The 22,341-nt window shown below is 39.4% G+C and overlaps 1 protein-coding gene across 10 annotated transcripts in view; it reads left to right on the top strand.

The window, feature by feature from the left end:
* The window catches only part of Arhgef33 (Rho guanine nucleotide exchange factor 33), a 119,078-nt gene that overhangs the window by 4,706 nt on the left and 92,031 nt on the right, over window positions 1-22,341 (top strand). For 9 of the 10 annotated variants that reach the window (XM_090337106.1, XM_090337100.1, XM_090337099.1 and 6 more), the window contains exons 2-3: window positions 2,419-2,491; window positions 20,485-20,592. In XM_090337106.1, the coding sequence (XP_090193232.1) occupies window positions 20,568-20,592 (25 nt within the window). In that variant the 5' untranslated portion in view covers window positions 2,419-2,491; window positions 20,485-20,567. The remainder of the gene's footprint in view (window positions 1-2,418; window positions 2,492-20,484; window positions 20,593-22,341) is intronic. The other variant, XM_090337098.1, reaches the window with a different exon arrangement.

Here is a 22,341-nt window from a genome sequence, read left to right as displayed (position 1 = left end):
ATAAACAAAAACAGGGCCAGGAGTTTAGCCTAGTGGTAGAGTGCTTGCCTAGCACAATTCCATGGTACTATATTCATAGAAAAAGCCAGAAGTGGTACTGAGGCTCAAGTGGTAGAGCTCTAGCCTTGAGAAAACCTAAGGATAGTGCTCAGGTACTGAGCTCAAGCCCAGGACTGGCAAAAATTAAAAATTAAATATTAAAAAAAAAAACAAAAGCTACCAAGAGTGGGCTGGGGGTTTGGCCTAGTGGTAGAGTGCTTGCCTAGAATGCACCAATACTGGTGTTCGATTCATCGGTACCACACACATAGAAAAAAACTGGAAATGGTTCTGAAGCTCAAATGGTAGAGCTCTAGCCTTGAGAAAGTCCAAGGACAGTGCTCAAACCCTGAGTTCAAGCCCAGGACTGGCAAAACAAAAACAAAATAAAAAAAACTACCAAGAGTTAGGCAGTCCAGACCTGTTAGCTCAGTGCTTAAGGGCAGGGGACTCAGGTTCTTTTGCCTTGCTCTTCCCATCCCTGCACTGTGTCTTAGTCTAAGAAGGTCAATGTGGAGGTTGCTAGGGCTTCACTACTCACTGGTATTTGGCCCCCAGAAAAGGTCGGAAGTGGTGCTGTGTATCAAGTAGTACAGCTCTAGCCTTGAGAAAGCCCAAGGACAGTGCTCAGGCTCTGAGTTCAAGCCCCAGAAAAAAGTTCTCATGGACTTTTTCTGCCTTGGCTGTCTTTGAACCATGCTCCTCAGATCTCAGCCTTCTGTGGAGCTAGGGTAATAGGCATGAGCACCCAATTGGATTTTTTTCTCTCTCTCTCTTTTTTTTTTTTTTTTTTTTTGCCAGTCCTGGGCTTGGGCTCAGGGCTTGAGCACTGTCCTTGGACTTTCTCAAGGCTAGAACTCTACCATTTGAGCCTCAGCACCACTTCCGGCTTTTTGCTATGTATGTCGTACTGAGGAATCGAACCCAGGTCTTCATGCATGCTAGGCAAGCACTCTACCACTAGACCAAACTCCCAGCCCCTGATTTTTTTCTCTTTTAAGCAGATTTTCCACAGTATTTACTTACGGCATATGGGTAGAAATCTAATCTTGTGGTTACACCTGGGTGTGCAGGAGGAAGGGGAATATATAGACTTTGCATGGAGTTCCTAAGGAAAAGAGGAGATGGCTCTTGGGTGGCAGCTAGCAGTGTCTGACAGAGCCAGTGTCAGGCTTTGCATGGGCTCTAACATTTCTTTCAGACCAAACACAGCATTACAAATAAAGGCAATCCTTTAAGAAAAATATTCAGTATAGTTAAAGGAAAAAAAAAAGAACACCACATAAGTCAAACTGGAATACACATAGGATAAGGGCAGGGCTCTTGACAAAATGACAAAGGTGACTAAGTAACATTTTGCTCTCTGTAACTCTCTTCTCTTCCACCTTCATCTCCCTTAACCCACTAAGAAGAATGATTATTATTGCTCTAGTTATTTAGCTCAGAAAAGGAAGAGCCTGAAAGAGTCAGTGAAATGACTAAATTACCTAAAACATTTCAGAGGATGAGAGATAAAAACATATAGCTGGGTTGGAATTACTTATTGCTCACAAAGATCACATACATCATGGAATATTGCCCAAATAGAGTCATACTTAATTTTGGTTGTCAATCACCTCATTTAGCCCCTACAAAAAAATCTAATTCCAAGACTATTTTACTCATCACTTGAAGTGAATTATTTCATTTAGTGTGGGATACTTCAGAGAAAACTCTCAATTTGTAGCTTGAATATTTTTGGGTCAAATCAAATACACTGAAGTCTTCTGATTGATAGAAGCCCACTTAGTTGTGTTAGAGTGTTTAATGTTTTTAAATTTATAAGAATTTATTTTGACTAGTAGCCCAAAAGATATAAACACAGAGGTGTTTGTGCCTATGCAGTATTGTCTTAAAAATTAAAAAGCTGAGTGAGGACTCAATATTTACGTACCCAATGCTATGGACATGGTATTGGAAATATAAACATAACTACATAGACATAAAAATCTATGACTCTATAGACATAATGTTTTATTACATAGATTAATTGTATCTATGATATACAAACCCTCAGCCAAATTTTAATTATGTTCTAAAATCTAAGTGCCAGTGATTGTAGATAGAGACACCCTTCTTGAATACTTGTTTGTTAAATATGTCATTTGAAATATGATATAAAAATCAATGTTAATAAATTCTTTAATAAAAAATTTAACAAGCTAAGAGATATAATGACTTTGACAATTTTACTTTATGTAGTTCTGAAGAATTAGAAAAAACAATGAATTGAATATGTAATAAGTTATAATTATAAATTTATAAGGGGAAGGGATAGTAGAAAGATGTAAGGTAGTTGTCATTGGAGTTGTCAGAGAAGTGACATTTTGTTTTTTACAGAACCTCTAGAGAAATCAGGAAGAAGGCTTCAAAAAACATGCTATGATGTCTCCTGCTGGAGACAAGGCACAAGGTGAGTGTGCATTGCAAAGAACTTGTTCCCAGCAAGAAAAGAGATGGAATAGGGTGCTGGTAGCTCATGCCTATAATTCTAGCAGTTACTCAGGAGTCTGAGATTTGAGGAACATGAAAAGGGAGCAGAAAAGTGCTTGAGACTCTTCAGTTAACTACCAGAAACCAGAAGTAGAGCTGAGCTCAAAGTGGTAGAGCACTAGCCTTGAGGAAAAAAAAAAAAAAGCTCAGTGACCGCACTGAGTTTAAGTCCCATAACTCACCAGAAACAAGCAAGCAAACAAACCCATAGTATAAGCCAGTGATCATTTTTGAAGTAGAACCATTATAAATTGAATGAAAGAATTCTGTAATTGTCTTTATTTAAAAATCACCAAGTAAGCCAGGTACAGTGACTCATGCCTGTACTCCTTATTCAGGAGGCTGAGATCTGAGGATCGCTGTTCAAAGCCAGCCCAGCCACTAAAAAGTCCAGAGACTTTTATCTTCAATTAATCACTAGAAAAGGGGAAGTGGGGCTGTAGCTCAAGGGATAAGGCGGTGGCCTTGAGCTGAAGAGCTTAGGGACAGCACTCAGTCTCAGAGTTCAAGTCCTACAACCAATAACAACAAAAAAAATCATCAAGTAAACAAATTAGGGGTTTCCTTAAGCAGTCAGGGGGGACAACAGCTACCTTATAAGCCAACCATCTTGTATCAGACTTTTACACTTTAACTGTGTATATGAATACTTATCCATAATATTGAGAAAAAAACAAATTGCATATTTTTATAAATAGTATGAAGGGGTTACAATTCCACATATCAGGTTATGAGTACAATTTATCCTTATACAAATAAATACAGTGACTCTTGATCAATGTCACCTCTTTCATCTTTATCCCCATTTTACCCCTCCCACCCCTACCCTAAAGCCAATAGCTCAATTTTTACCTAATGTACAATGAATATAATGACTGTATTTGTTTACCCTTTCTCCCTCCCTTTGTGTGCCCCTAATGAGGTATTATCAATTAAATTCTATTTTGAGTAACTTTGGGACTGCAAAAAGGGAAAAAAAACTTAAGACAACATTTACCTTAAACTGAACTAATATGTACTGAATTCTTACTTCATGCTGGGCCTGTAATTCTGGCTATTTCTTAGGAGGTTGAGATCTAGAGGATAGCAGTTGGAGAGCAGCCAAAGGAAAAAGTTGGTAAGACCCCTCCTCAACCAGTAGCTGGGTGTGGTGTCACATGCTTATGATTCCAGGGGCATAGGGGCATAGGAGCATGAGAGCGAGGGGATCGCAGGTCCAGGCTAACCTGGACAAAAAGCTCATGAAACTTTTTTTGTTGCCAGTCCTGGGCCTTGAACTCAGGGCCTGAGTTGGCTTGGGCTTTTTCAAGGCCTAGTGCTCTACCACTTGAGTCACTGCACTACTTCCAGCTTTTTTTTCTATGTATGTGGTACCGAGGAACTGAACCTGGGTCTTCGTACATGCTAGGCAAGCACTCTACCACTAGGCCAAACTCCTGCTCCTAGTGAGATTCTATCTTGATGGAAGAAACTTGGTGTGTTGGTGCACTTCTGTCATCCCAGCTATGATAAGACGTGTATCATCAGAGGATCACAGTTGAAGCACATACCCAGGCAAAAAGCAAGACCATATCTAAAAACAAAAGCCAGTGCAAAGAAAGGGCTGAAGTCATGGTTCAGCAATAGATCGGCTTTGCCTAGCAAACATAAGATGCTGGAGGAAAGGCATTGCAGAAAAAGAAAAATGGAATTATTACCTGCTCCAGGATTACAAAATTAAATAAGTAGAAGAACTAGGGTTTAAGGTTAGATAGATATGTGGCACACACATTAAAAAAATCCTAGAACTTAAGATATTATGTTTAACTTTCAAAACTAAAAAAAAAATAAATTGCTGGACAATACACAAACATGATCAAAACAAAAGAACATAAGTAAAACCTAAAAGACTTGTCTCTTTCTCTCGGTTAACTACTAGGATTTTGTATAAATGTTTCCATGTTGGGTTAAAAGTGTGGCTCTGGTGGTAGGGCCTCTGCTGATGAGGGAAAGCATTTTCCTTTTGGTCCAATGTAGTTTTCGCTACATCAGATTTCATGTGTACTTAAAACAACAATGGCTACTGGATAATAAGTTTACTTATTTTTTACTAGAAAGATATTTACCGTTAGATAATAACTAAAATGCTTATTTAGCAAACATCAGATATCTTATGGTAAAGTCTAAGAAGAGCCAGTGGTTGGTGATTTCATGCCTGTAATTCTAGCTACTCAGGAGCTAAGATCTGAGGATCACAGCCTGGACAGGAAAGTTCATGAGACTCTAATCTCCAATTAACAACCAGAAAATCAGAAGTGAAGCTGTAGCTCAAAGTGGTCGAGGGCTAGCCTTGAGTGAAAAAGCTCAGGGACAGGGCCCATGTCCTGAGTTCAAGCCCCATGAACAACAACTAGTCTAAGAAGAATGGAACACATTCTGTTTCTTAGGGATTCATAACAAGTGCAGAGGTTCCTTTATTTATTTATTTAGCCTGTCCTGGGCTTGAGCTCAGGGCCTAAGCACTGTCCTTGGACTTGAGCACTTGAGCCTCAGCACCACTTCCGCCTTTTTTTTTTTCTATGTATGTGGGACCAAGGAATCAAATCCAGATCTTCATGCATGCCAGGCAAGCACTCTACCTCTAGGCCAAACTCCCAGCCCTATCTTATTTTTTTATTAAATATTTTAAATTGTTATTTCATAAGTCAGGAAATTAGTATATTCCTTTTTGGACAATATCACCCTTTCCTTTGTTCTCTCCTAGTTTTCTCCTCCTGTTTTCACCTCCTAGTTCTTTTTTTTTTTTTTGCCAGTCCTGGGGCTTGAACTCAGGGTCTGGGTACTGTCCTTGAGCTTTCTCAAGGCTAGCACTCAACCACTTGACCACCACTTCCAGCTTTTTCTGTGTATGTGGTTCAGAAAAATTGAACCCAGGGCTTCATTGCATGCTAGATAAGCACTCTACCACGAGGCCCCTAACTTACTTTTAAAGAATAATTATATAAAGCTGGGCCAGGTGACTCATGCCTGTAAGTCTAGCTACTCAGGAGGCTGAGATCTGAGGATCAAGATTCAAAGCCAGCTCGGGCACAAAAAGACTGAGACTCTTATCTCCAATTAACCCCTAGAAAACAGGACGTGGGGCTTGGCTCAAGGGTAGGGCCGTAGCCTTGAGCTGAAGAGCTCAGAGACAGCGCCCAGGCCAAGTTGAAGCCCTATGACCCACAAAAAAAAATAATAATTATGGACTTTTTTGAGAGACTGATAGGAAAATTTTATCAACAGTTAGGAAGATTTATAGGCACTCTGAATGTACACGAACTGATCCTATAGAAATATAAGACTTTATTTTGTATTAGTACTAGACTTTGAATTTAGAATCTGTGCACTAACTTTTTTTTTTTTTTTCCTGAAGGCTGACATTCTAACACTTGAGCCACACTTCCTCTTCTGGCTTTTTCGGTAGTTCGTTTAAGATAAGAGTCTCATGGACTTTTCTGCCAAGGCTGGATTTAAACTAGGATACTCAGATCTTAGCTTCCCAACTAGTTATGATTATAGTCACACAGCAAGACTTTCACATTAATAATTTTACACAAGTACAATTGTAGAAATGCCAACCAATTCTGCAGCAACACAGGAAAGCCGGGCTTTATGGGACACAGAATCATTCAGGATACTGTGAGTTTGACAGCTAACTTCAGTGAGCATATCCACTGAGAAAACAAAGCCCGGAGGCTAAAGAAGGAAATGGTGACTCCCCTTGTAATGTGGTAGGAGCCCAGAATACTGTGTATCAGGACTGACAGTGCATGAGGTTTCAGAACATGAGGAGTCACTCAAAGGTGGGGAAGTCTATAATGAGATCAAGCACTGTGGTTCATACCTGTAATAGCAGCTATTAAGGAAGTGAAAATAGGATCAATTGATATTTGAGGCCACCCTAGGCTCTCCCATGTCAATGCAAAGCTGGGTGTGGTAGCTTATCCTTGGGATTCCAGCTATTTGAGAGGCAGAGGAGAAGGATCAGGATCTGAGCCCCACATAAAATGCAAAACCCTACCTGAAAAATGACCAAATCAAAATGTGGCTCAACTGGAAAAGCATTTACCTAGCAAATGTGAGGCAATGGGTTTAAAATGCATTAATAAATAGATGTAAGTGTAATAATAATTTAGATGTTTGAATAAAATATAAAAAGATATAAATCAAAACTAGGCCCAGGGTCAGGAGTTTGGCCTAGTGGTAGAGTGCTTGCCTAGTATACAGGAAGACCTCGGTTCGATTCCTTGGCACCACATATGTGGAAAAAGCCAAAAGTGGTGCTGTGGCTCAAATGGTAGAGCTCTAGCCTTGAGAAAAAAGCCCAACGACAGTGCTCAGGTCCTGAGTTCAAACCCCAGGATTGGCAAAACAAACAAACAAACAAACAAACAAACAGGCCTAGAGGCATATGCCTGTAATCCCAGCTGCTTTTGAGGTAGAGACAGGAGCATCAGGTTCATAGCCATCATAGCCAACCAGGGCAAAGTTATAGAGACCCTATCTAAAAAAGTACATATAAACAAAAAGACTGGGGGAATAACTCAAATGGTAAAGTGCTAGCATGAAATCATGGTTTAATCCTCATTACTGAAAAAATTTGAGACTTGGAAAAGAAGTAGACCACTGGCTAAATAATGTATCATTATAAAGCTATATTGTATCATTATGAAGATATATTAGCTAGGCACTAGTGGCAGGACATCAGTAATCCTAGCTACTCAGGAGGCTAAAAGAGGAGAATCATGGTTCAAACAACCCAGACAGGAAAGTCAGTGAGACTCTTATCTCCCAATTAACTACCAAAAAGCCAGAAGTAGCCAGTAGCAGAGTGCAAAAAACCTTGAGCAAAAAACCTAAGGGACAGTGCTCAAACCTTGAATTCAAGTCCTAGTACCAGAAACCAAAACAAACAAAAGATCTCAAGCTAATTTTGGTAATATCTAAGTGTTTGAATATCTATCTAATGTTAAAAATCAAGTAAAATTGCTCCTATAAAGCCATGTACTTCAAGCCATGAGGCTTCAAGTCTAACATACTTATAGTATTGACATTATTGCTAGGAGAAATGAACTATCTGTCTTATATTTAGAACCACAAAAAGAGTCAAACTCATAGAAGTGGAGAAGAGAATGATAGTTCCCAGAGGCTGGTAGATAAGGAGGTAGAATAGGGAGAAGTTATTCAAAGGTACAGGTTTCCACTAGACAGGAAGAAGTTTTGTATTTTGTTTTGTGAGACAAGACACCTTGATTTGTCCCCGTCTGGCTTCAAACTTCTATCTCAGCCTCTAGATAGCTGGGAGGTTCTTGAATTGACCCTTGAAAGCTGATAAATATTTCCATCAGAGGGACAGAGGATGGGAGGAACAAAGGTATGAAAGTGTTTGTTAAAAGGCATGAATTGTAATCATTTATATCTCTGTGTTGCATATGCTATTATAAAGTTTCATTTGGAATGGTGTAACAGAGAAATCAAGGAAGTTTAGCTAGTCCAATCACTAGTGGCTACAGTGGTAAGACTGGGTCAACAGTCCAATTGGCTCCAAAGACACTTGGAGAACTCCATCATTCAGTCTCTCTCTCTCTCTCTCTCTCTCTCTCTCTCTCTCTCTCTCTCTCTCTCTCTCTCTCTCTCTCTCTCTCTCTCTCTCTCTCTCCCTCTCCCTCTCCCTCTCCCTCTCCCTTCCTCCCTCTCTCTATCTCTTCCTCCCCCCCCTCTCTCTCATGCCTAGGCTAGCTTTGAACTGCACTCTTCAGATCTCAGCCTCCTGAGGAGGCAGCATGCCCAGCAGCCTCTCTCTTTTGATTAGAAGAGTGGCCCCCAGAAGAAGTAGTGAGAAAGTGATTTGCAGGGGCTTGGTGAAATGAGACTCTGAGCTTTTGAATTAAATTCCCATAGATAGACCTGGATCAAGATCCCAAGGTAGTGGAATACTCTGGCATTTGTTCAATGAATTTCCTTTTTTTAAATGAATATTTAATTAATTTTTTTTGTGGGGGGATGGCTGGGGAAACTTGAACTAAGGGCCTGGGTGCTCTCCCTGAGCTTTTGCTGCTAAAAACTAGGGCTTTACCACTTCGAGCCATAGTGCCACTTCCATGGACTTTCTTTTCTATATTCAACATTTGGACAAACAGAGCCGGCTCCCTGAGTGGAACAGGGTGAAAAGGAACCATATTGTCACCTGGAATAAGAAGCTGCCCTGACACCAAACTGTCAGGAGCACTGAGGCATCTCTAAAAAACATAAGAGGCAGGAAACTGTAGTTATCAGGATTTCCCCCAAAGGAAAATATCATGTATGACTGACCTAACCTAATTCTAGACTAACCTAGTTCTAGACTCTGATGGGATGTCTTTCTCTTTGTTCCAGACTTATCAGATGTAAAGAAAATGACTTACTGGCTGGGTTCTAGGGAGGGCATGCACAAATAGGTTGAAATTATAAAAGAGATAAACTAATGTTGAATGTACACTTTTTACTCATCAACAAAAATATTGAGCCTTGAGATTATACAGGATGAGCTTTGCTTTAGTGAGGATATCTGGTGGTCAGTGAGATCAAGGCTGGTGCAGCAGCAGAGCTGCCTTTACAGTGTTGAAATGGGCTTGAAATGATGGCAGACAGTGGAGGACTTGTGGCAGAGAATCTGTAGGGACTGAGGCACATAACTTGTGGACAGACTGGTTCTGAAAGGAAAATGCTGATATTAGTGGCAAGAGGATATTACTGACTTCCTGTCAAGTCATTCGGACTGTGGGTACTTTTTTACCTGACACGTAGTGGGGAAATACGGTCATTTGAAAGATTAGAGTCTACACTCTTCTTTCTGGCAGCTCTAAAAGTGCCAGAGGCAGATCCAAATTGGTTGAACTATGAAAAAAACAGTGTCCCAGGGAGGCAGAAGTAACCTGGTTTCCTCCTCTTACTTAAAATAGGCTTTGGTGACTGATGGTCTATTTTATGGCGCTACTAACTCAGCCATGTGACTTAGATCCTGTGCGCAAGGCGTCTGCTTCTGCCTTAGCAGAGGGAGTATTTCCCACGGACAGGTTCATTTTTCCATCTTGATATCCTCCTTGCAAATCAGGGATGTCCCCTTGGACGTGAGGCTTGAACTCTGGGCCTGGACACTGTCCCTGAGCTCTTCAGCCATGCCCCTTGAGCCATAGCCTCACTTCCGGTTTTCTAGTGGTTAATTGGAGATAAAGTCTCTAGGTCTTTAGTGCGTATGCTGGCTAGAATTCAGGCGTGAGCCATCATGCCCAGCCTGGAGGGAACATTTTCTAAAGCCCCAAGGCCCTTCTGCAGAGGACCTCAGCCCTGCACTGCCCCTTCTCCTAGATAGGGTTTACCGAGTGACAGTCACTGTATTTATTTTTGAATAGATGTTTACCTTGTACAAGTATCTCTGAGTGTTTCATCTGAGTAAACTCAATCCATCTGAAAAATTGGATGTTTCAGAAACTGGGATTACAATGTATATCTTGCAAAATTAAGAAGAGTGAGGGAAGGGATGGATAGGAGAGAGATGGGTAAGAATGTTGAAAGGGATGACTTTGATCTATATATTGTATTCATAAACTACTTTGTTAAATGGCAGCTCCTTTGTACAACTATTTAAAGATATTTCAGAAAGATATAGGTAATAGAAAAACCTCTTAGTAAAACTACTTAAAGTTAATTTTTAAAAATTAAAAAAAAACCAACTTGTGGGTGAGGACAGGAGAGAAAAATTGTGGAAAAGCCAAGGAAAGGAGTGACATTTTCCAAAAAGAAATGCACTCTTTACCAGACTTATGTAATTGTATCCCTTCTGTACATCACCTTTATACTAACGATAACAAATATTCACACACACACACATGCACACATACACACAAACTGGTGCTAGAAACTGCTGATAGAAAGGTAAATTGAATACGGGGGAGGGGGCTGGCACTCAGTTACCAGGGGATGTGGTGCCACTGAACTAGGGGCCACTGTGTTTCTAGAAATATCCATATTTGAGTGAAGGTCAGGAACAAAGCTGACTGGAAGACCAAGGACCATTTTTTATTTTTGCTAGTTCTGGGGCTTGAACTCAGGGCCTAAGCACTGTCCTTGGCTTTCCTCAAGGCTAGAGCTCTACCACTTGAGCCACAGCACTACTTCCAGCTTTTTTCTATGTATGTGGTACCAAGGAATTGAACCTGGGTCTTCGTGCATGCAAGGCAAGCACTCTACCACTAGGCCAAACTGTCAGCCCCCCATTTTTTGAAAGTTGATTAACACTGGTTTTTATATCATATTTCAAATGTCATGTTTAACAAACAAGCATTCAAGAAGGGAATCTATATAATATATATGCAATCACTGGCACATAAGATTTTAGAACATATTAAAATTAAGCTGAGGGCTTGTATGTCATAGATACATATCAATCTATATAACATTATGTCTATAGAGTATATATCCCATCATAGATTTTTGTGTCTATGTAGTTATGTTTATATCTCTAAGACCATGTCCATAACTTTGGGGTACCCAAAGTTATCCACAAATATCCACAATCAAGGAGACCATGTGCCTTTTGTTCCTATGGTCTTGACTTATCTCATTCAACATGATTGACTTTAGTTTCATCCACTTTCCAGTGAATGCCATTATTTTATCTTGTTGGTTGGCTATGTAGAATTCCATTGTATATATGTCCAAGGACCGTTTTTAAAAGGAGACTGCTTATTGTTTGAATTGTCTGGTGGCAGAATCCTATTTTAATACTTTATTGCCTAGGTCACTTTAAAGTATTATATATTCAAAGATGATTTTGTTTGGAAAGTTACAGTATCTCTGAAGTACCCCCATTTTAAGCACTTGTGTATAATGAGATTTGTCTTATCTCCTTATTGTATGGATTCCAAGGTTACACTGTTTTCTTTGTTGATTAATGGATTATATATTTAGATCTATAAAACCAAGCCATTTTATATTCCAGAGCAAACTTCACTAGTCATAGTAGTGCATTTTTTGATTTTTTTTTTTTTTTGCCAGTCCTGGGCTTGAGCTCAGGGCCTGTGCACTGTCCTTGGACTTTCTCAAGGCTAGAGCTCTACAACTTGAGCCTCAGCACCACTTCCAGCTTTTTTCCATGTATGTGGTACTGAGGAATTGAACCCAGGTCTTCATGCATGCTAGGCAAGTACTCTACCACTAGGCCAAACCCCCGGCCCTTTTCTGATATTTTATTTAGCATATGTACAATTTATTTACTAGAGTAGCTTTGGTATCAGAACCTTACAAAATAGATCTGGTAATTTATATATAATATATATAATATATATAATATATATAATTATATATTATATATATAATTATATATATTTATATATTCTATTCTCTGTATAATATAGCCTGTTAAATATCATAGTCATAGTTATTTATAACATCTTGTGATATTATGCTGAATCATATCTTATTTGAGGGGGCAGATATTTGACTTTTCTTTCTTCTTAGCCTGCCTGCCTGCCTTCCCTTCCTTTCTTCCTTCCTCTCTTCCTCCCTCCCTCCCTCTCTCTTGCCCCACCTCCCCCTGCTTTTTTTTTAGTTGGTCATAGAGCTTGAACTCAGGGCCTGGGCTCTGTTTCTGAGCTCTTTTGCTCAAGGCAAGCATTCTATCACTTTGAGCCACAGTGCCACTTCTAGTTTTTGAGTAGTTAATTGGCGGTAAGAGTCTCATGGGGCCTTTTCTGCCTGGGCTGGCTTTGAACCTCAATCCTCAAATCTCGGCCTCCTGAGGAGCTAGGGTTATGGGTGTGAACCACAGGGACCTGGCTTCTTTCTCTCTTTCTGAGGCTATGTTGACAAGTACCCAGGCTGGCACTACACAAGATCCTCTTGACTTACTCTCTCATGTGCTAGACTTATAGCACACATTCTAGATGTGTTCTATTATACCTGTCTTGATTCTTTCAATATCTTCTATAGACAATTGTTATAGTTTAAAATACAAATTCTAATAGTCTATGAATTTCTAGAAAGCAGTCCATTTTATCTAGCTTTTTTACTGATATTCTTTTACATCATCTGAGCTAGTATCTTTGTTCCACTTTCCAGGCCTGCTTTTCATTTCACATCTTTTATTCAACTTCACCTTCAGCACACATTCAATTCTATTCATATAAGAAACAGAGCCTATGAAAGAATGAATACTTTTTTGTATGGAAGGTGCCGGGAATATTGTTTTTTAATGTTACAGTGTTTTGAATGCTGAGCATAAAACAGTAGCAAAACTAACATCTTATTTGGGAATTACTTCCTGTGTAGCTAAGCTATTGTTGCCCTCTATAAAAAAATGGATTAAACATTTACTCTGCCCAATTCACAGACGTGCAATGATCAAGGAAGATACTCCATGTGGGAGTGTTTTGACAACTATGAAACATGTACAAGCAAAACATGTTATTGTCACAGACTACAGAAAATAAACACATATTTTTCAGCCTTTTTTCTACAGCATGAAGATTATATAAGACTCTCCTCACTGAAATGCCGCAGGATTTACTTGGTGAATTAGTTTAGTTTCAGGGGGGATATATTTTCTTATTAACCTTCCCCCAACATAAAAAGTTCTCATTCTACTAAATTAGAAATATGCACCAAAGGCCCATTCAATAGAGGACATTGAAATGGAAATTAACTCAAGTCTGCTTTCAATTAATTTCAATTCCCTGAAGTGCCAACTTTCCTTTTCTGTCACAGCAGTAATTGGGAGGTAATAGACAATGCCAAGGCTTTGTGATCTGGCATGAGGAGGATGGGTACTCATTCTAGGTCGCTTGGAGGGAGCATCAGATTTTTCAGTGATCTTTAGGTTTTTATTAACTCCCTTCTTAAATTTTTTGAGTTAATTTTACTAAAATGGGGTTATAACTTGCTAGATAACTTGCTTCAACATTCTGATAATAATTTTAGTACCTTTGTTTTTGGATGGCAGATGTGTCCCAACTATAGCCTGTGAATCAGATAAGCAGAGAGAGACTGTGGTTGAAGGTGAGGGGGAAGGGGCCCAGGCTTCCCTCCTGCTAACACTTTGGTGCCTTCCTTCCAGCCCCCAAGGCAAACTAGGGAAAGTTTGGGGTCTTCAGAGTTTAAATTGAAAGCCTAAGCTTTATATAATAACCCGGTATGGCTCTGGTGCTGGTGGTTCATGCCTGTAATCCTAGCTACTCAGGAGACTGAGGATAACTGTTCAAAGCCAGCCCAGGCACAAATGACCATGATACTCTTATCTCCAATTAACCACCAGAAAACCAGAAGTGGTGATGTGGCTCAAGGGGTAGGGCACTAACCTTGAGATGAACTCAGAGACAACATCCAGGACCAGAGTTCAATGCCCATGACCAAAAAAATAAAAACAAAAAAACAATCCTGGTATGGTTTTATGAGACCAATGGACCTTTTCTAAACATTTATTTTCTCATGGGTCTGATCAGACTTGGGTGGGCATTTGAAAACCTATTACTGCAATTATGCAGATAGAAAGAAAGGAAAGGTATGGAGGAGTAGAAGTCATGCTGGCTTGGTGAGAGGCAGGTGGCAGCACCTAATGGAACTTACTCAAAGTCAGATAGTGGTCCAAGTGCTATCTAGGTCAGAGTACAGAATTCCTGTGCTCAGAGAGTAAGGGAGTCCAAGTAAAGGATGAATAGAAACTAAAGGTAACATCTCCAAGGGAATTTCATAACTGTATCAAGGCTTTTTGTTCATAGGAAAAGTCATTATTTTTCTATGTGATATAAAATGTATGTTCCCTTACATATATTACTCACTAGTATAATGATAATTGGTAACCTTGAAATTTCCTTGTAGAAAGCCAGGCACAGTGGTACATACCTGTAATCCTGGCAACTAAGGAGGGTGAGTCAGGAAGATAAGAATTCATGGCTATCTTAAGAATATAGTGGGCCCCCATCTCAAAATAAAGCAAAACAAAATATGTCAATGTTCTTCGTGAAAACCTAGTCTAAGGAAAAATGTTCTAAATATTAAGAAAAAGAAGGCTTCCAGGCACAGTGGCTCACACCTGTAATCCTAGTTACTCAGGAGGCTGGTATCGTAGGATCGAGGTTCAAGCCAGCTCGGGCACGAAAGTCTGTGAGACTCTTATCTCCAATTAACCACCAGAAAACCGGAAGTGGTACTGTGGCACAAGGAGTAGGGTGGTAGCCTGGAGCTGAAGAACTCCGGGACAATGCTCAGGCCCAGAGTTTAAGTCTCATGATGGACAAAAAAAAAAAAAAAAAAGAAGGCTATATTTCTAATTTATAATTTAGGAGTCAGAATATACAGATAAGAATAGAGAACCCAGAATATTTCAGTGTACATAGGAATTGAATATGTTACTGAAGTTGATATTTTAGTTCTATGAAGAAAAAGAGTGGTTGACGTAATGTGTTCATGAACGAGGGGCTACCCATATGAAAAACAAGGAAGTTAAACATTCCCTTCTTGATGTGAAAACCAAATTTTAGAGGACTAAGTAATATACAGGAGCAAATCTAAATGCCCAATGAGTATATGAAGTGATACACAGTAATAAGCAGAAGAATTAACTATGAAATATCACCTATCTGACTGAAATGAACTAACAAGTGTCCACATCCATTGTTGGATGGAATGCAAGAGAATGGGCACCTATATATTGTTCCTGAGGGAAATCAGAATAATCAGAGACTTTTTAGAAGACAGACCAGCCATATCTTTTAACTCCTCTCATAATAGAACTGCCAACACCAAGGTGCTAAGTTAATGAAAATCAAAAGGAATACCCATCAGTATACAAATGGTTAAGAGTTTATCCAAATCATGGATTTTATGAAGCTATTAAGAATAATTTCCAGCCAGGCACTGGTGGCTCATGCCTGTAATCCTAGTTAGTCAGGATGTTGAGATCTGAGGATTGCATCTCAAAGCTAGCCCAGGCAGAAAAGTCTGCAAGAGTCGTAATTCCAATTTAATATAAAAAAGCCAAAGTAGATTTGTGGCTCAAGTGGTAGACTGCTAGCTTTGAGCAAAAAAAGTTAGGGACGATCTGGGAGTTTGGTCTAGTGGTAGAGTACTTATCTAGCATGCACAAAGATCTGGGTTTAATTCCTTGGTACCACATACATAGAAAAAGCCTTAAGTGGTGCTGTGGCTCAAGTGGTAGAGCTCTAGCCTTGAGAAAGCCCAAGGACAGTGCTCAGGCCCTGAGTTCAAGCCCAAGACTGCCTCCCCCACCAAATAAAAGTTCAGAGACAATACCCAGACTCTGATTTCCAGCCCCTTCGATTGGTGCAAAAAAATTTTTTTTTAGATTTATTGCTATAAATTAACTTTTGTATTAAATAAGAAAGGTAAGGTATAGAAACACTTACGCATTTACTTATGAAACAATTAATTTACTTATGAATCTACAGTGACAACCCATCTCACACAAGCATGGTCTGTATAGTATGTGATTATATGAGGATGGAGAAAAGAATAGACTAGCAGAAATAAACATCTGTTGGAATTTAGGAACATTTGTGTTCTCTGCACAAATGGGCATGATGAAAATGCTTGATGGTATGTAATTAGCATACCCAGGAAACTAAGGGAGGATGATCATGAATTCAAGCAAGATCTGAGCAAATGAATGAATATGTAAATAATAAATAATAATCGGCCAGGAGTTTGGCCTAGTGGTTAAAGTGCTTGCCTAGCATGCATGAAGACCCGGGTTCGATTCCTCGGTACCACATACATAGTAAAAAGCCGGAAGTGGTGCTGAGGCTCAAGTGGTAGAGCTCTAGCCTTGAGAAAGTCCAAGGACAGTACTCAGACCCTGAGCTCAAGCCCAGGACTGGCAAAAAAAAAATAATAATCATCCAAATTTTTAAGGAAAGTGGAAAATATGGATTAAAAAAATCTTAGGTTGGTTCCATTAACAAAGATGTAGAGCATTCTAGTGATAAAAGGTTCTCAGACAATACTAACAAATGGTCATAATTATTTATTTGCTTAGAGGCATTATGTGTGCTTTTTTTCCCTCTAAGCAGTACAAATTTTCTCTATTATGTCTTGAAATCAACAGCCAAATGAGTATCTATGAACTTGGTGGTGTTAAAACTCTGAAAACACGTATATTTTCATTTTATCTAGGATATATATATATATATTATTTTTGCTTGGTTATTTTCAGTTCATTATAGATTAGATAATTAAATCCTCAAGAATAAAAATTCCATAAAAGTATGGATTTTCATTTTTTTTTTTTGGTCAGTCCTAGAGCTTGAACTCTGGGCCTTGGTCTTGTCCCTGAGCTCTTCAGCTCAAGGCTACCAGAATCTACCCCTTGAGCCCCAGTGCCACTTCTAGTTTTCTAGTAGTTAACTGGAGGTAAAAGTCTCACGGTCTTTAGTGCCTGGGCTGGCTTTGAACTGTGATCCTCAGATCTCTGCCTCCTGAGTAGCTAGGATTACAAGCATGAGCCACTGCACCTGGCATCAATATTTTTTTTCTCCAATAGTAAATAAAATTACTTCTAGCAATAATTTCAAAGCCTTCTGGCAGGTAGCTTTTCTTCCTGCATCCAGGCCTTAATTCTTCCTCTGTAAATAAAGAAATTGGATGAAATTATTTACTTACTGTCCTTTTAATTCTAACAGTCTAATTCTGTGATCTTAAATGGGATTGATCAGATATTAAATAAATTAACAATTGCTAATGAGAAGAAGTTCTAATTTTTTTTTGCAAGTCCTGGGGCTTTAAACTCAGGACCTGAGGGCTCTCCCTGATTTTGCTTCTTTCTTTCTTTCTTTCTTTCTTTCTTTCTTTCTTTCTTTTTATTTTTTCCTAGTCCTGGACCTTGAGCTCAGGGCTTGAGCACTGTCCTTGAGCTTTCTCAAGCCTAGAGCTCTACCACTTGAGCCACAGCACCACTTCTAGCTTTTTTCTATGTATGCGGTAACGAGGAATTGAACACAGTGCTTCATGCATGCTAGGCAAGCACTCTACCACTACCCACCTCTTAAAAGTTTTTATCTTAGTAATGCTCTGTTAACTATGCAGTATTCAGGAAACTAGGGACAATGTTCCATTTAGACTTAACTTTCAAGATTCCATAAAGAATGAAAGATTCCAAAGAGCAAGGCCTTGGCTTTTGGGGTGTGTGTGTGTGTGTGTGTCCTGGGACTTGAACTCACAGCCTGGACACTGTTCCTGAGCTTTTCTATTCAAGGCTAACACTCCACCACTTGAGTCACAGCTTCACTTTTGTCTTTTTTTAGTGGTGACTTGGAGATAAGAATCTCAGATTTTTCTGCCTGGGCTCTGTTTGAACCTCAATCTTCCGATCCCAGCCTATGTAAGCTAGTATTGTAGGTGTGAGCCACCAGTGCCCCGCTGGTCCTTTCTTTATATTTATTTATAACTGTGTAGCTGTTTCTGATGCTTATTAATCCATATGTATACCTTCTGTGCCTAACAAATTGTTATTTTGCTATTATAATGGTCAGTGTGTGAATGAAAGTTTTAAGTTGGCCTTTTTGAGGTGTAATTTACAAGGAACAAAATATACCCTTAGTTAGGATGGTGGCTCATGCTTGTCCACCCAGCTATGGGAAGCATAAATAGGAGGATTGTAGTCTAGGACAGCATGAACATAAATGCCTGACCCTGTTGGAAAAATAACTGAAAGCTAAAAGTACTAGGGGTATTGCCCAAATAATCAAGCACCTGCCTGGTAAGTGCAAGGCTCTGAGTTAAACCCAAGTGCTGCCAAAAAAGTATCCAATTATATGTATAATAAATTTGCACACATTTCTACACCTTTATACTACTACCAGAATTAAATAACAAGACTGTACAGCTCTCTGTGCTTCTTAGCCACCCTTCCACCTTGGCCTAGGCAATTTACTATATTTTTTTGTTGTTGGTAGTGGGGCTTGAACTCAGGGCCTGGACCCTGCCCCTGAGCTCTTCAGCTCAAGGCTACCACCCTACCCCTTAAATCACAGTGCCACTTCAGGTTTTCGGGTGGTTAATTGCAGGTAAGAGTTTCATGGGCTTTAGTGTGCAGGCTGGCTTTGAACTGCGATACTCAGATCTTAGCCTTCTGAGTAGCTAGGATTACAGGAGTGAGCCACTGATGCATGACTATAATGTACATTTTTTTTTTGCCAGTCCTAGGCTTGATCTCAGGGCCTGAGCACTGACCTTGGGCTTTCCTCAAGGCTAGTGTTCTACCACTTGAGCCATAGCACCATTTCCAGCTTTTTCTATGTACTGAGCAATTGAACCTGGGTCTTTGTGCATGCATGTATTTTGGTTGTTTCAAGCAATACTCTCTCTTGTGAAAAGAAAATAAATATTTTAGCAGCCAAAGAATCTGTTGAAAGGATATGGGGCAGAATTGACAAGAGACTGAAGAACCAAGCAAGGGTTTATGTGATCAGCAACAGTGCCCCAAATCATACAGTAAAACTTCTGGTAAAGAAAGTTCTACAAAGCTGGGAGCAGTGGCTCACGCCTGTAATCCTAGTTACTAAGGAGGCAGAGATCTGAGGATCAAGGTTCAAAGCCATCCCTGGCACAAAAGAATGAGATTCTTATCTCCAATTACCTTCTAGAAAATGGGAATTGGGGCTTGCCTCAAGGGTAGAGTGATAGCCTTGAGCTGAAGAGTTCAGGGACATCACCCAGGTTGAGATCAAGCCCCATTACCCACAAAAAAAAAAAGAAAGAAAAAAGAAAAGAAAGAAAGAAAAGAAAAGAAAGAAAAAAGAAAGTTCCACAAGCAATGACTTCGGTCTCTTGGGGCTGTCTGTTCCAGATGATGGGATGTGCTTTCCTTACTGCCTTTGCCATCTTAGCAACTCTTACATTTGTTAGAAAGTATATCTAAAGAGGAAGTAATAATGTTTGACAAGAAATATACACAATGTAAGCCCTTTTTACATCACCCGGAAAATGACACCAAATTAAAGAAAACAAGAGAAAGTATATCTACAACATTGAACTTAGGACATTTCCTAAGGACATTTCCTAAGGCTTTAGGACATTTGGGGTGACCGTATTGATGTTGCATGTCCTATGTCCCATGTCCATCATGCCTCAGCTGCAACAGAGGCTAAGAGATGCTGTTACTGAGTTTCTGGAGTGGGAAGATCATGAGGTGTGAGAATTCCTCAAACATAGAAATGTCTTAAAATTCTGGGTGAATAAAAGGAGGCCCAATGGCAACATGTCTGGTACGATTGCATTCTGAATTTTCAGCTTCCTATCTAATGATCACATTTGATAAGAATTTCCTGGGTGCAAAGGAATTTACCAGCCCATTAAACTTAGTTTAATGTAATAGAAACAGTTCTCTTGGTCTTCACACCTGATCTGTTTTTCTTCATAAGATAATTTACCTAAACTCCGGCTGGGAGTGCTTGCCTAACATTCACAAAGACCTGGCTTTGATTCCTCAGTACCACATATATAGAAAAAAGCCAGAAATGGTGCTATGGCTCAAGTGGTAGAAGTCTAGCCTTGAGACAGTGCTCAGGCCTTGAGTGCAAGGCTCAGGACTGGTCAAAAACAAAAAAAAAGATAATTTACCTAAACTGCAACCTTCTAGTCAAAAAGCTCAAATTAATTGATTAGAAGTAAAATGGAATAGAGCATATTATAAGCCACCATAATTTTGGGTAATGAATTCTATAGATATTAAAATATTTACCTTTGGATTTTAATCTAAATATTTGTTCAGTTTATTTTTCTAGCTTTCTGAAAATGGATAAACTGCTTGCTGTGTTCAATATTTTAAAGATAACATGTGAAGCTCATCGAGTTTCCTACCACTTCTGTGTGCTATCCTTGATCCTCTATTTCTGCTGACAGGTGTGGGGAAGGAGACGTGGCCTGATCCAGAACAATAATGATGCAATGTTGAAGAGGAAGTTGGAGGAGGAGCAGCAGGCAACATGGAAAAAACCAAAACAAAACAAGGTCAGATTTTTTTCTTGACTGTTTTACAGCTCAAATACAAGAAATATAGGTGTAGAGAGCCAGGAGTTTGGCCTACTGGTAGAGTGCTTGCTTAGCATGCACAAAGAGTTAGGTTCAAGTCCTCGGTACCACATACATAGAAAAAGCTAGAAATGGTGTTGTGGCTCAAGTGCCAGAGTGCTAGCCTTGAGGAAAAAGCCCAAGGACAGTTCTCAGGCCCTGAGTTCAAACCCCAGGACTGACAAAAGAAAAAAAAAAAGAAATATGGGTGTAGGAGTAAGAATGTTCAAGAAGTAATGTACTCACTACCTTATGAAAATAACTGTAACCCCTCCATACATCACAATGACAATAAAATTTAAAAAAAGAAATATACATTAGTCTTATCTAACATCATTGTCCCATCATCACATAATGACAGGAAATGTTCATGTTTTAAATGTTATATATTATACTTGTTACATATAATGATCATATAAATATATATATATAATGTATTTATATATATCTGTTAATGGGAATATATAAACTATATATATATATATTTGACTTACATTGTTATTTGTCTTAGCAATAACTTTAGGACTGCCTCAGAATAGCATACTAAGAAAGGCAAAGATATACATCCAAATAAGACATCTAGCAACTTCAAGGCTGGCCTAGAAGCATGAGCACTTTCTCTTTATGTTTCATGTTTTTCACATAAACTCATAAGTAGGTTCTCTGATCATCTCCAATTTACAACAGAAGCAGCAGCCATAGAGAAGTCAGATTGTAACTACAGAGTACCAATCCTTGGTACTCTGGGGCTGTGTTTTGGCATCTTGATTCCTATAGAAACTGTTGGGCCAATGGTAATAAATATTCCTTACTCAAGCTTGTGCAGGAATTTTTTGTATTCAAACTCTTGGATTTTTACAGGAATAGCCCATCACAAGTACAAATTCTAGGCTGAGGTTATATGTTCTTATGAACTTCAAATACTGAGGCTGGTCCTGCTGGTTCTTCATATGAATATATTTGAGGGAACAGTATACACACTCACATAATCAAAGGCTTACAATCAGAGTTTCCACTGGTAAACTGGTTAATTCATAAAAAATAACAATGGAGCAGTATTCAGTAATGAATGAGAAAGTAACCATTGTTTTCCATGGGTTGTTTCATTTCATGACCAACCAATGTGGTACATTCTAGGTCAAACTCTGTTCTCCCTATGATGCAATTTTTTTTTTTTGCCAGTCCTGGGCTTGCGCTCAGAGCTAGAGCTCTACCACTTGAGCCTCAGCACCACTTCCGGCATTTTTTCTATATATGTGGTACCGAGGAATCGAACCTGGGTCTTCATGCATGCTAGGCAAGCACTCTACCACTAGGCCAAATTCCCACTCCCCCTTTTTTTGCCAGTCCTGGGGCTTGAACTCAGGGCCTGAGGACTGTCCTTGGGCTTTCTCATGGCTAGAGCTCTGCCATTTGAGCCACAGCACCACTTCCAGCTTTTCTATGTACTGAGCAATTGAACCTGGGTCTTTGTGCATGCTAGGCAAGCACGCTACCACTAGATCAAACTCCTGGCCCCTGCAAATGGTTTTTATAGTCCACATGTTCTCTGTATTTTCCTTGTGACTCCCAATCTCTAGTGTTGACAATACTATTTCTGTTCTACCTGTGGTTTATCCAGAAATTTTCCATTGACAATTCCTTCCTATATGTGCCCCTGCAAGATTTCCTTATCTGATATGGACAATG

The sequence above is a fragment of the Megascapheus bottae genome, chromosome 7 (assembly GCF_031878675.1).
Source record: "Megascapheus bottae isolate mThoBot1 chromosome 7, mThoBot2.hap1, whole genome shotgun sequence".
In the NCBI taxonomy this organism is placed as follows: domain Eukaryota; kingdom Metazoa; phylum Chordata; class Mammalia; order Rodentia; family Geomyidae; genus Megascapheus; species Megascapheus bottae.
The sequence above is the reverse complement of the archived record's forward strand: the minus strand, read 5'-3'. Positions and strand labels throughout refer to the sequence as shown.